This window comes from Molothrus ater, chromosome 9 (genome assembly GCF_012460135.2).
Source record: "Molothrus ater isolate BHLD 08-10-18 breed brown headed cowbird chromosome 9, BPBGC_Mater_1.1, whole genome shotgun sequence".
NCBI classification, from domain to species: domain Eukaryota; kingdom Metazoa; phylum Chordata; class Aves; order Passeriformes; family Icteridae; genus Molothrus; species Molothrus ater.
The window spans coordinates 12,360,490-12,373,361 of record NC_050486.2 but is presented as its reverse complement, the minus strand read 5'-3'; the positions used below and the strand labels follow the sequence as shown (position 1 = coordinate 12,373,361).

The following is a 12,872-nucleotide window of genomic DNA, read 5'->3' as shown; positions in this document are numbered from 1 at the left end:
GAGCACAGTGGAAGGGTCCCTGCTGAATAACAGCACAGCTGCCTGCAGCTGCTCCTTGTGTCCTGGGGACCCAGTGGAACAGGACCACCACAGATCCAAGGACCCAGTCAGTGACTCAGAGCCAGCCTGGCCAGGGCTCCCTTTGGATTGCAGTGGCCTGGAGGGGCTGCCACTCTCCTGTGCCAGCAGCTGCTGTGCACGGCAGGATGGACACAGGCTCAGGCACCTGAGGACCGCAGGAGAGAGGAGCTCTGCGGGGCTGGGCCTGGGGAGCAATGAGCACACGGAAAACTGCAGGAAAAGGTAAACAAAACAGAGCTGTTCTGGTGCTTACCTCAGCCAGGAATTCCAGTACTGTGGAGATGTTGGTTAGTACTACTCCTGAAACAGTTACTAATCAGAGCTTTTGATAAAAACCATTTAATATTTCCATTAAAATGTACACATGACAAAACCAGACACTATACAATAACACGGTGCTAATTTATAAACAAATGTACACATTTCACACAGCAAAACAAACCACTGAAATGTACAATCCTCTGGGTGCACCTGAGTTAACCAAGGTAAAAGGAATGAAGTATCTTTACCAAAAGTAAGGAATGGTCAGTGTAAGGGTACTTTGCCTGGCATAAGTCCACGCATGCTTGTTCTGCAGGGGACACCAAGTCCCAAGGGTTATCCCAACATTTGAACCCAGACAGTAGAACAAGCTACAGCGATGTAAGAGTATCTAAAATTTCTGTATAGTCTTACAAGTTGTAAAGTATGATTTATAAAAATTAGGTAACTTTAAGATGTTGATACTTGTCAACAGTTAACTATTCAGCTACTTCACCTTTTAATGTTTTATGCATGGTGGCCTGTGGAATGTAATACTGAGAGATTAACAGAAAAGTTAGGGGAACCAAGACTGAGAATTTTTAATTTTTTTACCTTCAGTGAAATAATTTAGCATTTTTAGTATGAGATTATTTGTAAGTCTGTATGCAATTCAAATAAGCTGGTTCCAAAATTAAGCAAGTTTTTAAAACTAAACTGTAAGGGAAGATTAGTGAGGCAGTCGTGCCCCCCCATATGAACTGAAATGGACAGCATAGCACAGTTCTCCTGTGCTCCATTCTCTGAAAGGAGTCAAGAAATAGAAATTCAGGTAATTGTTCTCACTCAGGGAATGTACATTTCACCTGTTTTTTATAAAAAAGAGAACTTTGGTGAGTTTTTAGGATTTACAGGGTCAACAATATACTACAAAAATTCTGCACAGGCTGGTGCTGTCAGGGTTCTTCCCACTAAGGCTCCTTAAGGCTTTATCTTCTTCTCCTCATGCTTAAGCACCCTGAAGCATCATCCAAGTCGGTCAAGATCCCTTCCTCAAAGAAAACTGGCTCATAAAATTATGTCAGTTCACGCTGATACTTTACTAACACACTATTGCAGGACATTTAAAAATCCCCCAATGGTTAAAAGAGGACTCTTACTGTAAGAACCCTGTCTATGATCCAGGAAAATAGGCTGAGGCAGGTGTCGCAGCAGTTTTTGGCGATGGCTGTGCTTTGGCTGGCAAGTAGGGCCTCAGGTACTCTGCAGAACAGCACAGGACACTGCATTGAACCATGGCTCTCACTGCCCTTCAGGTACATTTCAAACAACACCTTCTGTTTCCTACTTACCCGAGTTAAGTGTGTTTTGACTAAGCCCTCGTAAAGGAATGCTGTCATCTTTTTTCTTGAAATACTTTGATTCCAGCCCCAGCTGATCACCACTAGAAATAGAAAGGCAAAGTAAAAATTAAAGCAAATGCAGTTTGTCATCAGTGCATTATAACAAGGGCAGCTGCAGACTTGGTCAGGAAAATCTCCACTAGAAGTGCAACTACTGCATTTCATGACCTTTACCATGTAAAGTTAAACCATCACTGAGTAGCTTAAGAACAGCCTAGAACTAATTTTTTTCAGTGACCCAGCACCTGATGGCTTAGATCTGTCAGCAGGAGCAACACTGAACTGCTGTTCCTTGGGGCCCACTCCTGCAAGCACAGCTCTTCCTTTGGTTTCAACAAACCAACACAAAACTGGTGAGCATGGTATTGAAGAAAGGCAGATCACAGAACCAGGCTAGAACCTTTAGTAAGCTCCAAACACACCAAGCTGACAAAGGGCTTTATAAACTGAAATAACAAAAATACTGAAGAGCAGTAGCTGACACTCACTTCTCCTTGTTTGCTGCATGGCCAGCTGCAGGCACTGTGTGAGCATCCGAACACCGAGTGGGTTTCAAAAGCTGTGAGTTCAACTGAACCTGCAGAGACAAAGAGCTGCAGGTTAAGAGTTACTCCAGATCTGAGTTCCCTCCCCCAAGGGCATTCACAGAGCCAAATTCCCAGAGATTCCTGTTTCTACACCTCACTGGCTCTGCTGTGCAGCAAAGCCTGTGAGAAACAGCCTGAAGACAAGCATTAGCTATGAAAAACAGGCATAATGCTCAAGGCAGAGAGCCTAAGAGTAAATACAGTAAATAGCACTTTGAGAAATAGTCAAGATGTTGTGCTTTGATATTTTATACAATTGAAATAAAATTTTATACATTCTTAAGCAAACAAAAAAGTCACAGTGCCTGCCTTTGATACTGGACATTGGGAATTTCCATTTTTGCTGTGTATCGGTTCCAGAAAGTTCTGGAAGGCATAGAGAGGCGAAATGGGATGACTGAGTCCTGAGCTATGAAAGGATGGTCGGTCAGGCTGTAAAACAAATAGAAACTCATCCATAAATGAGAAACATAATTTTACAAGTAACTAGAGATTAAAAATTCCAAATTTGACAACTAACTGCCATTACAAAGCCAAAACTTATGTGAGTCTTCCTGATGGGAAGAAAACATCATTTTTTCAAGATTCACACACTTAAGGAAAACATAACTTTAAAAAAGTTAGATGAGATGAGCACTCTCAGCTAGTAAAAGGCTACACACCCTGTCATTGATTAAAGCAATTAATGTATCCAGCTACAAATCCAGAGTCCTCTCTGTATGAACAAGCAGCTCATCAATTCCTGTTGTCACTGTGACAGCAGAGCAGAGTACAACACAGGGTGAGAAGCAGCAAGTCACACTATTCAACAATGACTGCAGGCTGCATTCCTTAGCCCCTGACTGTGCTGTTTCTAAAAATCATTAGTTAAGAGTACTGAATTAGTACTCTTTGGGTTTTAACCTTTACAAAGAGAATTAGTAAGTTAACCTCTCAACACAAAAAAGCCTTCTTTTTTTTGCCTTCGCTCTGCACTTCATCTTTTCCAAACTAATTCTGTTATTGCCTTGTGTATTTTATGTAAACAAGAGCTTAGAAGATTCTCACCTACAAGGCCCAGGGCATCAAGAAGCACCCAACAGAGTTTTATATTATTGAAAAACAAACAAACACACAAAGCCAAACCTCACCCACCCAAAACTCTAAGGCCAGAAGATGAAGGCACTTCATTTTTCCTCTTTGAAGGGCCTGCATTTTAGCAACTGATGCCCACCTCACCAGCCTGTTATTTACAGCTCTGCCTTACCATGCTGAGAGGTGAAACAGCAGCCCTCCCACCAGCATGGGCACTGGCAGGGCTGTCCAGCTTCTTTGCCATCTGAACTTCACTCAGCTGTCTGTTCAGCCACGTGATAACTGCAAAGAGGCAGAAAAAGCTCAAGTCCATTTGCTGCCTCTTACAAGCTGCTTGAAGGCCACTAGGCCTTCCTCACACACAGTGACAGCTCCCTGGGTGTTTTTCCTCCCTAGTACCAAGCAAAGCCATTCGTTGAAGGTCCCTCTCCCCTCCAGGCCTCAGAGCACGCACCCCACAGCCCCAGGCACAAGCCCCAAAGGAATCCCTACCTGCAGCTCTTGGCTATTGCACAGCCAGAGGCTTGTTTTCTACACATGACAATAATGGCAGCTCTTCACAAAAACCCCAAAAACTGCTCCTATCAATTTCAGTACCAGTGAGATCACTGGGTCATTTTTACAGAGGGAGAAATCAAGCTTTACAAACCTACCATTTTCATTGGTTTTCAGCAACTGCTTACTTTCTTCGAGTTTTTGTATTGTATTTTCTAGCTGCTCTTGTAGCTTGCAAACCTGTAATTCCCATAATAATTGTAACACTATCAGGAGTGTTATAGTACTAGTGTTATACTACTAGCTACAAACAACAACAAAAAAAGCATTTATGAAGTTATTCTAAAATTAAAGAAGTTTGAACTCAGTTTGTTGCTTTTGTACCATGTCACAAAAGCAACATGGTAATTCTTTTAAAGGAAGCCCTACTTTCAGCTAGGATTTTGACAAGGTGGCAGCCAGAATCCTTTCTGACTTTTATTTTTCTATGAATAAATAGTGCAAGGACTCTAAACAGGGGAATGTCCTGTTTAATGGAAGAAAAAGGTTCACTCTGTCCTTGTTCTTATTCCCTTCACCAACTTACCCATGAATGTGCCTTCTAAAGGGTGCTGATTCATCCATTACATTGCTTTGTTCTCTTCAAACCCTTTTGGTTGCCTTCCATATAAATGGATGGCTTTTACAAATCAGGTTAACATTAAAAATTCTGAAAGTTGCTGACACATTTAAATAAATATGTTAATAAGCAAAAGAGTACATTCTATTGCATGGAAAGATTTAAGATCTTATTTCTGTAACTAAGTCAAACCCCACAAAGTCCATACAATAGCATTTCCAGCACACAAGGTTAACCCAGCAGTACCTCCTGCTCTTTCATGCGAAGGGATTGTCCCATCTCCTGCGATTCCCTCTGCTCTTTCTGAAGTTTCTCTTCTTTTTCTGCCAATAGTTTTTCCTGCTGAATTGTTACTGTATTCTTCAATTTTAATTTACTCATTAGAGTTTTCAAATCTCCTTGTAATTTCTTGATAATTTCATTAGCCTATTAAAAAAAAACCCAAGCCATGTATTACAAAAATAAACACCTAAGAATAAGGGAGATGTTGCACAAGGGAAGTGCCATGTTCAAACAAACCTTAAGGAGCTCAGCTGACAGTGATTTAATTGTTGTCTCGAGTTTTTCAATATGCCTTTGTTTTTCCTCTGTACTCTCTTCCAGTATCACCTTGAAAAGAATGTTACAAAATATAATAAGGCTGTGATCCACATTGTTTATGATTTCAAGTAGATTTAATTGTTCATAATTCTTTGAGTACTGTCCTTACAAGGAACCAGCCAGTGCTTTTCAGTCAAATTTTATAGGATCTGGATTACCCAAAATCCCATAAACTATTACTCTAGTACCACAGGATTAAATTTGAACCCAGTATACTTTTGATGCCATAATTTAGAATCTGAACTACATTTGAAAGCTGACAGGCTGTATTCATAAAAACTGGTCAGCAACTATTCTATGGAAAGCACAATTAGGAAGGTTAAAATTAATGAAGAAACCTTTTGCTCCTGTGTCGCATCTAAGACTTCTTTTGTTCTGGTGACAAGCTGATCTTTGTCTTTGATCTCTTGTTCCAAGACAGCAACTCGTGTCTGCAGCTGATTAATGAGTTTCTCTTTTTCATGACACTCAGCATCCAGAGTTGTGTTCTCCCGGCGCAGGGACAGCACCTCCTGCTTTGCTCTTTGACATTCCTAAATGTAGGGAAGGAAGTGAATTTTATTCTTCAAGAAAACCTGTAACAGTAATTTAAACAGACATATTGAAATAGTAAGCATAATAAGGAATAAAGAGGAAATAAATGAGCTTAATATGCTGTATTTCCTGTGACGTGCCAGGCAGGCACTGTTAATGCTGTAGCAGCAGTAAGTTTAATTTTGGATATTGGGAAGCCGTACATCTTCTAATCCAGAAAGCTTTGCTTTCAGTTCTCTGACTGTGGAGTCTCCTTTGTATCTCCTCTCTGTTAGGTCTTTATTGATGACCTCGAGTTCTGAGAGCCTGTTCTGCAACTGCTGAACACTTTTCTGATGCAAATTTTCCAATTCCTTTTTCTGTTGTTCATGCTGCTGTTGGTACTGTGTTTGTGCCTGTGAGAAGCAAAGAAAAGAAGCAGTTATTCGATGACTCTGACTATTCCCACACAAGAATCTTGTTCATTCCTTCCAACCATTGTACCTGGAGAGCTCTTTCCTTCTCACTTGTCAGCTCCTGGGAGTGTTTGTTGCTCAGAGCTGTAGTGTAGGATGTCCATTCATTTTTCAGTTTCTCAAGTTCCCGGCTCTTCTCTGACAAGCTCTGTTTAAGTTTGACAAAGCACATAAAGTTTAAAAATGTAAGCATTTCAGCCAATACTGACTCTTTACTGTTACTTACTAAAAGGACATGGAATTATTAAAAAAAAAAGTCTAAATTTCAGCACCAGATGCTGAAATATGTTAATTTTGTAACCAGGAAAAGTAAGGCACTGAGAAGCTGAAGAGCACTGTTCTAATGCTGTGGATAAAATAATCTTAATTTCCAATTGCATTTTTTTCCAGCCACTATTCAAGAGTGAAAAAACAGCCTGCTGATGCTCTCTACCCTTGTAACACAGAGCAGTCAGGGGTAAAAACAACTAAGTTCTTCAGTGGCATCTTTTCCTTTTTTTTATTTGTAAATTTGCATTCCAATTTAGCAAATACATTCCAGTAACTCAAACTGAAGTTGCAGACATGAGGCAAACAAATATTCCATTCCAAAAATAATTCTTAACAGTTTTAATGGAATTGTTCTGTTTCATTGTGGTCCAAAAAGTCACCTTGATAATTGCAGAATCTGATGCAAATCATTCTCTTGAAATACAGAATTACTATGCTGACTGCAAAAACCAAAATGGAGTAATTAAAGTCCAAGACTTCCAACTTATTTACTGCAGTTTCATAACTTTCCAAATAAAACAATTTCCAATGACTCATGGAATATATGAAATATATTTATCATTTATCTTCACATGGCCATATATTTAGTATTCAATTTGTGTGTGCACACACAGACCTCTGCACAAAATAAAGTAAAATTCTGCTTGAGCACTGCAAGAGCTCAATTTAATTCTTCAGCTCCTGGCTTTACTCACTCTGCAGAAAAGCTACAGCAGACTATTCTCTTCAGTCAGTCTCAAGTCAATTATCTTGGCTAGGTAGTGGCTAAGCAACCATCTACAAAAAGGGACATTTTCCATAAATCAAAAAAGCTGCAACACACAAAAGTTAAAAATTTATGTTACCTGTTGAGTGTAGCTCAGTTGCCTGGTAAGATCCTCTTCAGTTCTCTTAAGCTTTTCTTCCAACATCAATTTATCCTCCTATGTACAAATTGACATCAAGTCAAATCCTTAGCTCCCAAAGCTGAAGTAGCATTTAGCTCCCATTCAATCAGCACAGCCTGCCTAAGCACCCAGATACTCACTGTATTTGTGAAAAGAGCACCTTGTTAATTAAGTGCCATACTGAATAAGATATCATTAGTAAATTCAAAAGAAAAGGTATTAGCCCACAATGTAAAAACCCCAAATTAAATTCTTAGCAAATTTCTACCAGGAAATAGTATCTTATTTACAAGATATGCTTACAAAGGAGTTACTTAAACAAGAGATCAACTGAAATACTGTCAATCTATGTTATTAAATTGGCTTATTAGGTGTCTGGAAACATGACAGCACAACAGGAGAGACAAATCCCAGGCTTTGAAACTGAAACAGACAACAGTCAAACTTTAGTTTCTCACAAAATCAAACCTAGCATGCTACCAAACTGCATCAACATTCCAATTTTAATTGGCTTTTTATAGCTGTTAGTCCTTTGAAGCCCACCAAGCCTCACAATTACCAGCAGCCTGTGCTCTCCTCCAGCCAAGTGCAGAACAGACTGAAGGTTCCAGTAGGTGCTGCAGCTGCTCTGGCCACCAGCAGCACAGGCTGTGAGCAGGGCAGTGCAGCAGCCAGGGCACTCAGCAGCTGCACAGCACATGCACTGTGTGGAAAACACCTCCCTCCTGCTGCTTCAAATGGCACTGCCTGCCTGGAAATGCATTCTCACTGCAGGGGGATGGCAGTGAAACAATTCAGATTTTACAGCATGCACCCAAGTAGCTGCATGCAATTACATATTTGGGCTAAAAGGAAAAAGAAACCCGAGCATACAGCTTGGTACATACTTCTGAATGACTCAGAATGAAAAAAATGCTTAAGTACATACAGCATTGAGGCTTAGTTGCAGTTACAATAGACTTTCATTTTACCTTAAGGCATTTCAAACAGTTGGCTAAAAACTTCTTTATCTCTGCATCAGTTCCCGGCAGGAATTTTAGAGAGAGATGGGTAAGGTGTTTGAAAGGGTTGGTCTCCACTACATTTAAAGAGACAGGTGTGTGATCTAGAGCAGGTGCTGAAGAAACTAACTGCAGCAAAAACCTAGGGAAAAACCAAGATAATCAAATGTTTAGCATTTTTTTTCCCTGAAACTACCTGTAGATCCTAATCTATTTCCCAATAAAATATATTTGGTATGTGCAGTAAAAGGCTGTCCAGTTTTTGCTCAAGAAAGAATTCTCCTCCAAAGACTAAGGTTTTGCCACATCCACCAACACATTCAGGTCAGATTGTCCTTTTCTACTGACTCTTCTCAGTCTGAGTGACTGAGAGGCATTTTAAGAACTGAACAGGTACACACAGAGTAACGTGGCACACGCTTGTGACCTACCTTGGGATATCTTTGTTCTGCTCCTGAATGCATTGCTGAAGCAGATCTATAAATTTTTGTGGGAAAGCAGAGAAGTCCACCAAGAGACCTTGCTGGGATTTCAAACTATATGAACAGACAGGAAAAAAAATGGTAACGATACAGAGAACTGCAATTTATTTCCTATAACATATTTTGTTTACAACATTATAAAGAACCAGTTCGGGTCATTAAAGTTTACTAGCATGTCTTTTTCAACCAAAAGTGTGTCCACATATCACAAAATCACAGAAGTGCTCAGGCTGGAAGAGACCACAGTGGGTCAGCTGGTCCAAGCTCCCTGCTTGAGCAGGGGCATCCTGGAGCACTTCTTGGATAATAATCCCCAGAGGACACTTCTGATCACAGGAGCTCTTGCAAGGGGGCTGCACTAATTAAAAACCAGAAGTTGCTGTGGTGAACAAACTTGTTCCTTTGAGTAGGCATCACCCTCAGAGCACAGCGTGGAGCAGGGATGGGAAAGGCACAGGACACAAGCACGTGACAAGGAGGGAGCCTCAGCCATTCCCTCAATCCCCCCTCGCCCATCTCTGCCCCCCCCTTCTGCACAGACACAGCAAACCCAGACCAACACCCCACAGTGCACACACAAAGCTGTGCCCCCGAGCAACAAAACACTCCTGCACATCCCTCCTGCAAACACTGCCTTGCTTTTGCCCTTTGATCCTCACGCTGGTCACACCTCCCTCTCTGAAAACAACACCAAAGCCACTCCCCCCGCCACCCCTGCCAAAACCCCTAACAAACAAAAAGAACCACACCAAAAAAACCACAACAAAACAAAGCAAAAATAAAACAAATAAATACCCAAAGAAAGCAGAAAACTGTACTGATCATCTGTTCATGCCTGGAATCCAAATTTGATGATTTGCTCAAATTCTGAGCAAGTAAATGAGACCTATCAGTACAATTATGCAAGAAGCTCCTAAGATACAGGCCCAGGTCTGTAAAACCATGTCCATGCAAACAGACTTTCTTCTCGTAATCATTTCCTGAACTAGTTCACACACATACACACACAGTAGTCTGTACGAAGCAGGTGGGATAAACAGAAGACACCAGCAGAATTCCTCTGTGTAACCCGAGCTGGTCACCCTCCTGAACCTGGCTGTTTGACCCACTGGTCAGAGAACAATATTGGCAAAACACTGACAAAACTCCACAAGTGAAAACTGCCAAAACCTGAACTCTAAATGGACCACTCTAGGCTAAAAACGTTCCCTTTTTCTTTTTTGCCATTTGGAAATATTTCACAAAGAAAACACTGTGATTTCACTTACCTTTGAAAATCTTCCTCTGATATGACAAGGTTATAAAGGAAAAAGGGATCATTATCATCAGTCAATCGAACAGCTAAGTCCTGAAAAGATGTACATTTAAATAAGATTAAGATACTATAAATATTTTAAACCAGCATTGCAAACAGTATTGAATGCTTTCATTGTTTAGTCAAAAATACAAGAGAATTGTGGCAACAGATTCAGAACATGTAAAACATTACCCTTTAACACAACTTCAAATGTTACAGCAGGAAAACAAGGAAAACTCTTTCATAAAACCAAACCAAGTCAAAACCATAAACTTTGAGCAGCTAAGGTTTTGAAATTCAGCGTGTATCCATAATTTTTCAGAGAAAAAGCTATTTGCTCTTTTTTCCCCTCACGAAATAAGTGTAGCACTAACAGTCCACTGTCATGCTTTACTAATACATCCCTCCCATAACTGGAAGCCTTTCAGAGCACACTACTCTGAAGTTTATGAAACCACCAGCTGCTTTTATACTCTGGAATACAGAGCTCTGCAGATTGGATACAGCTGAATCCAGGAATCCCATATGGCAATGCAGGATTATGCTGCTTAGCTTTGATACAGACCCTCTGGAAAACCTGCCCTCTCCATAAGCATTAAGCCTGGAATTCCAGGGATGGGGTTATTCAGTCATTAGGCTCAGGCAGCTGCTCCCTGGAACAAGGCTCACCCCTGTGGCAGGGATATTCCTGAGCAGAGGTACAAAAGTAAAGCAGAAAGGTGTCAGCTGCTCCAACATAATACAATGTGACACAGCACTGTACATACACAGAGCTGAAACTTCTTTCAGTAATTCAGGCGCCAGTAACACCAACAAAACTCTCAACTGGAGATGCATAAACAAACTCAGGGATTTACACACACAGACAGCTAAAATCAACGCCAAGCTGGGGTGCATTGATGGCTGGGATAAAATGCCTGCTTGGGCTGATATCCCATTAGCTGATTAGGCATTGGAAGTTCCCCTTTAGACTGCTCACTCCCTGATGGACTCCACTGCATTTCCAGTTTCCAGGCTCCTCCTGACACAGGCAGCAGCTCAGCACACACCTCTAACTGAACTGCTTCTGCTCAGAGGGAAGCACCACCACCACTGCCACCAGCAGCAGAATCTGACCAAAAACTGCTGTACTCCTATACAAACAAATCTCTACCCAACAACAGCATAACCAATCTTAGCATCATGCTGGGGGGATAACAAAGAAAAGATGACAAAGTCTGCAGCAGTAAGAACTCATTGTGATTTTCCCTGAGAAAGATTACTTTTTACTCCCAATTTAGAACCTTGAACTAAAGGTACTCCTAAGCTCTAACTCATGTTCCCCTGAGCATCTCCAAATACTCTACATATGCAAACTTGCTAAGACTCATCAACAGCCAAACTAAAATAGAGGGCTAAAAAAGGCTGGGGGAATGGGGGGAAAGAATGGAAAACCACAATACCAAACCAACTAAGCTACTCAAAAATTGTATAAAAAATAAACTAAGGTCAAACGGCAAACCCTAAAATCCCACTTTGATTTTCCTTTTTCTACTTCCATAAAATGAAATTCAGATAATACTTAATTAATTACAGAAATATGATTAATTTACAAACCTTTTTATGAACAGGATTAGAAATTGACAGTAGTTCAATATTCACTCGAACATTTAATCTCCTGTGTACAAAAAGATGAAACTCAGTAATAAATCAAGAAAACATTCTCCAAATAAGATGTGTTCATAGCCACATTAAAGGAATCAATGACATCTCAAAAATAAAAATTTAGGCAGAAACATTAAGAAAGTTTCCACTGATGACTACACTTAAAATATAAGAGTTTCAGTCACTGCAGCTCCTCAGTCAGAGCTGGATTTTTGCTGCTTTCTTGTTATCCACCAGACTTTAAATGGCAAGGCAGAAATTTTGAAACTGTCCAGAAACTAGAACTTTTGTAAAAGCCTGTTGAAATTTATTAACGATTACTCAAACTCCTGATAATCATTTATCCAGTACTACCTTGTCTTAAGTGATTTCTTATCCGGTACTAAGTCACTTATATTACCACGCACACCACAGACATCAGTCTTTCCGTGCCTTCTTACACTGCCTAACCCCGACAGGACCCACAGTGCCGAAATTCATCTATTTTGAAGGGACGCTTCACAAACGGAATATCTGGGCTTTCCCAGGCACCACCGCCTCGCACAGGGGGCTCAACCCGCGGTTCCCCGGGCCGCGGGGCGCTGAGGAGGAGCCGCGCCTCAGGAGGCCGCGGAGCGGCGGGTACGGCGGGGGAGAGGCGGGAGCGCCCGCGGGCAGCGCCGAGGCCCGGGAGACGCCAACGGCCCCGGCCCTCGGGTCGCCTCAGCCCCGGGCACAGCGGCGCTTCCGCCGAGCCACGGCGAGCTCGCTCCGCTGCCGGCGCCCCGCCGGCTTCGCTCCCTTGGCGAGGCACCCACGGCGACCGCCCGGCCCTCACCGGCTGCCTCAGGCCTCACCAGACAGGACCCTCCCTCACCGCGCGGGTGCCCGCAGCAACCCCGAGGCGCAGCACCGCAGAGCGCTGCCCAGCGGCGCTGAGAGCAGGCAGGAGGAAAGCGCCTATGGCTCGCAGCCCCTCTGAGGAGCACAAAGAAGCACAGCCGGACCGCACTCACCGCTCCTCGCAGCCACAGCCCCGCACCCGCACCGACACCGCCCGGTCGAAGATCCGCTCCGCCGCCATCTTGCTCCCGCCCGCGGGGAGGGGCCTCAAGATGGCGGCGCGGGGGCCGCCGGGAGCGGCGATGGCGATGGCGGCGCCGCAGCCGCAGCCCGGGCGTTGCGCTCACTTCGTGCTGAGGAAGAAGCGCTTCTGCAGGATGA

General features: G+C 42.4%; 1 protein-coding gene across 1 annotated transcript; it reads right to left on the bottom strand.

Moving 5' to 3' along the window:
- Nucleotides 1-404: 404 nt before the first annotated feature.
- SASS6 (SAS-6 centriolar assembly protein) lies at nucleotides 405-12,765 on the bottom strand. Its single transcript, XM_054515751.1, has 17 exons — nucleotides 12,665-12,765; nucleotides 11,622-11,682; nucleotides 9,997-10,076; nucleotides 8,678-8,782; nucleotides 8,217-8,388; nucleotides 7,204-7,281; nucleotides 6,117-6,236; nucleotides 5,837-6,028; nucleotides 5,438-5,632; nucleotides 5,019-5,108; nucleotides 4,746-4,925; nucleotides 4,039-4,120; nucleotides 3,558-3,667; nucleotides 2,621-2,743; nucleotides 2,213-2,301; nucleotides 1,674-1,765; nucleotides 405-1,584 (listed from the first exon to the last, which is right to left on the bottom strand). The coding sequence occupies exons 1-17, from the start codon at nucleotides 12,730-12,732 to the stop codon at nucleotides 1,496-1,498; spliced, it is 1,926 nt and encodes a 641-aa protein (XP_054371726.1). The 5' UTR covers nucleotides 12,733-12,765; the 3' UTR covers nucleotides 405-1,495.
- Nucleotides 12,766-12,872: the final 107 nt, after the last annotated feature.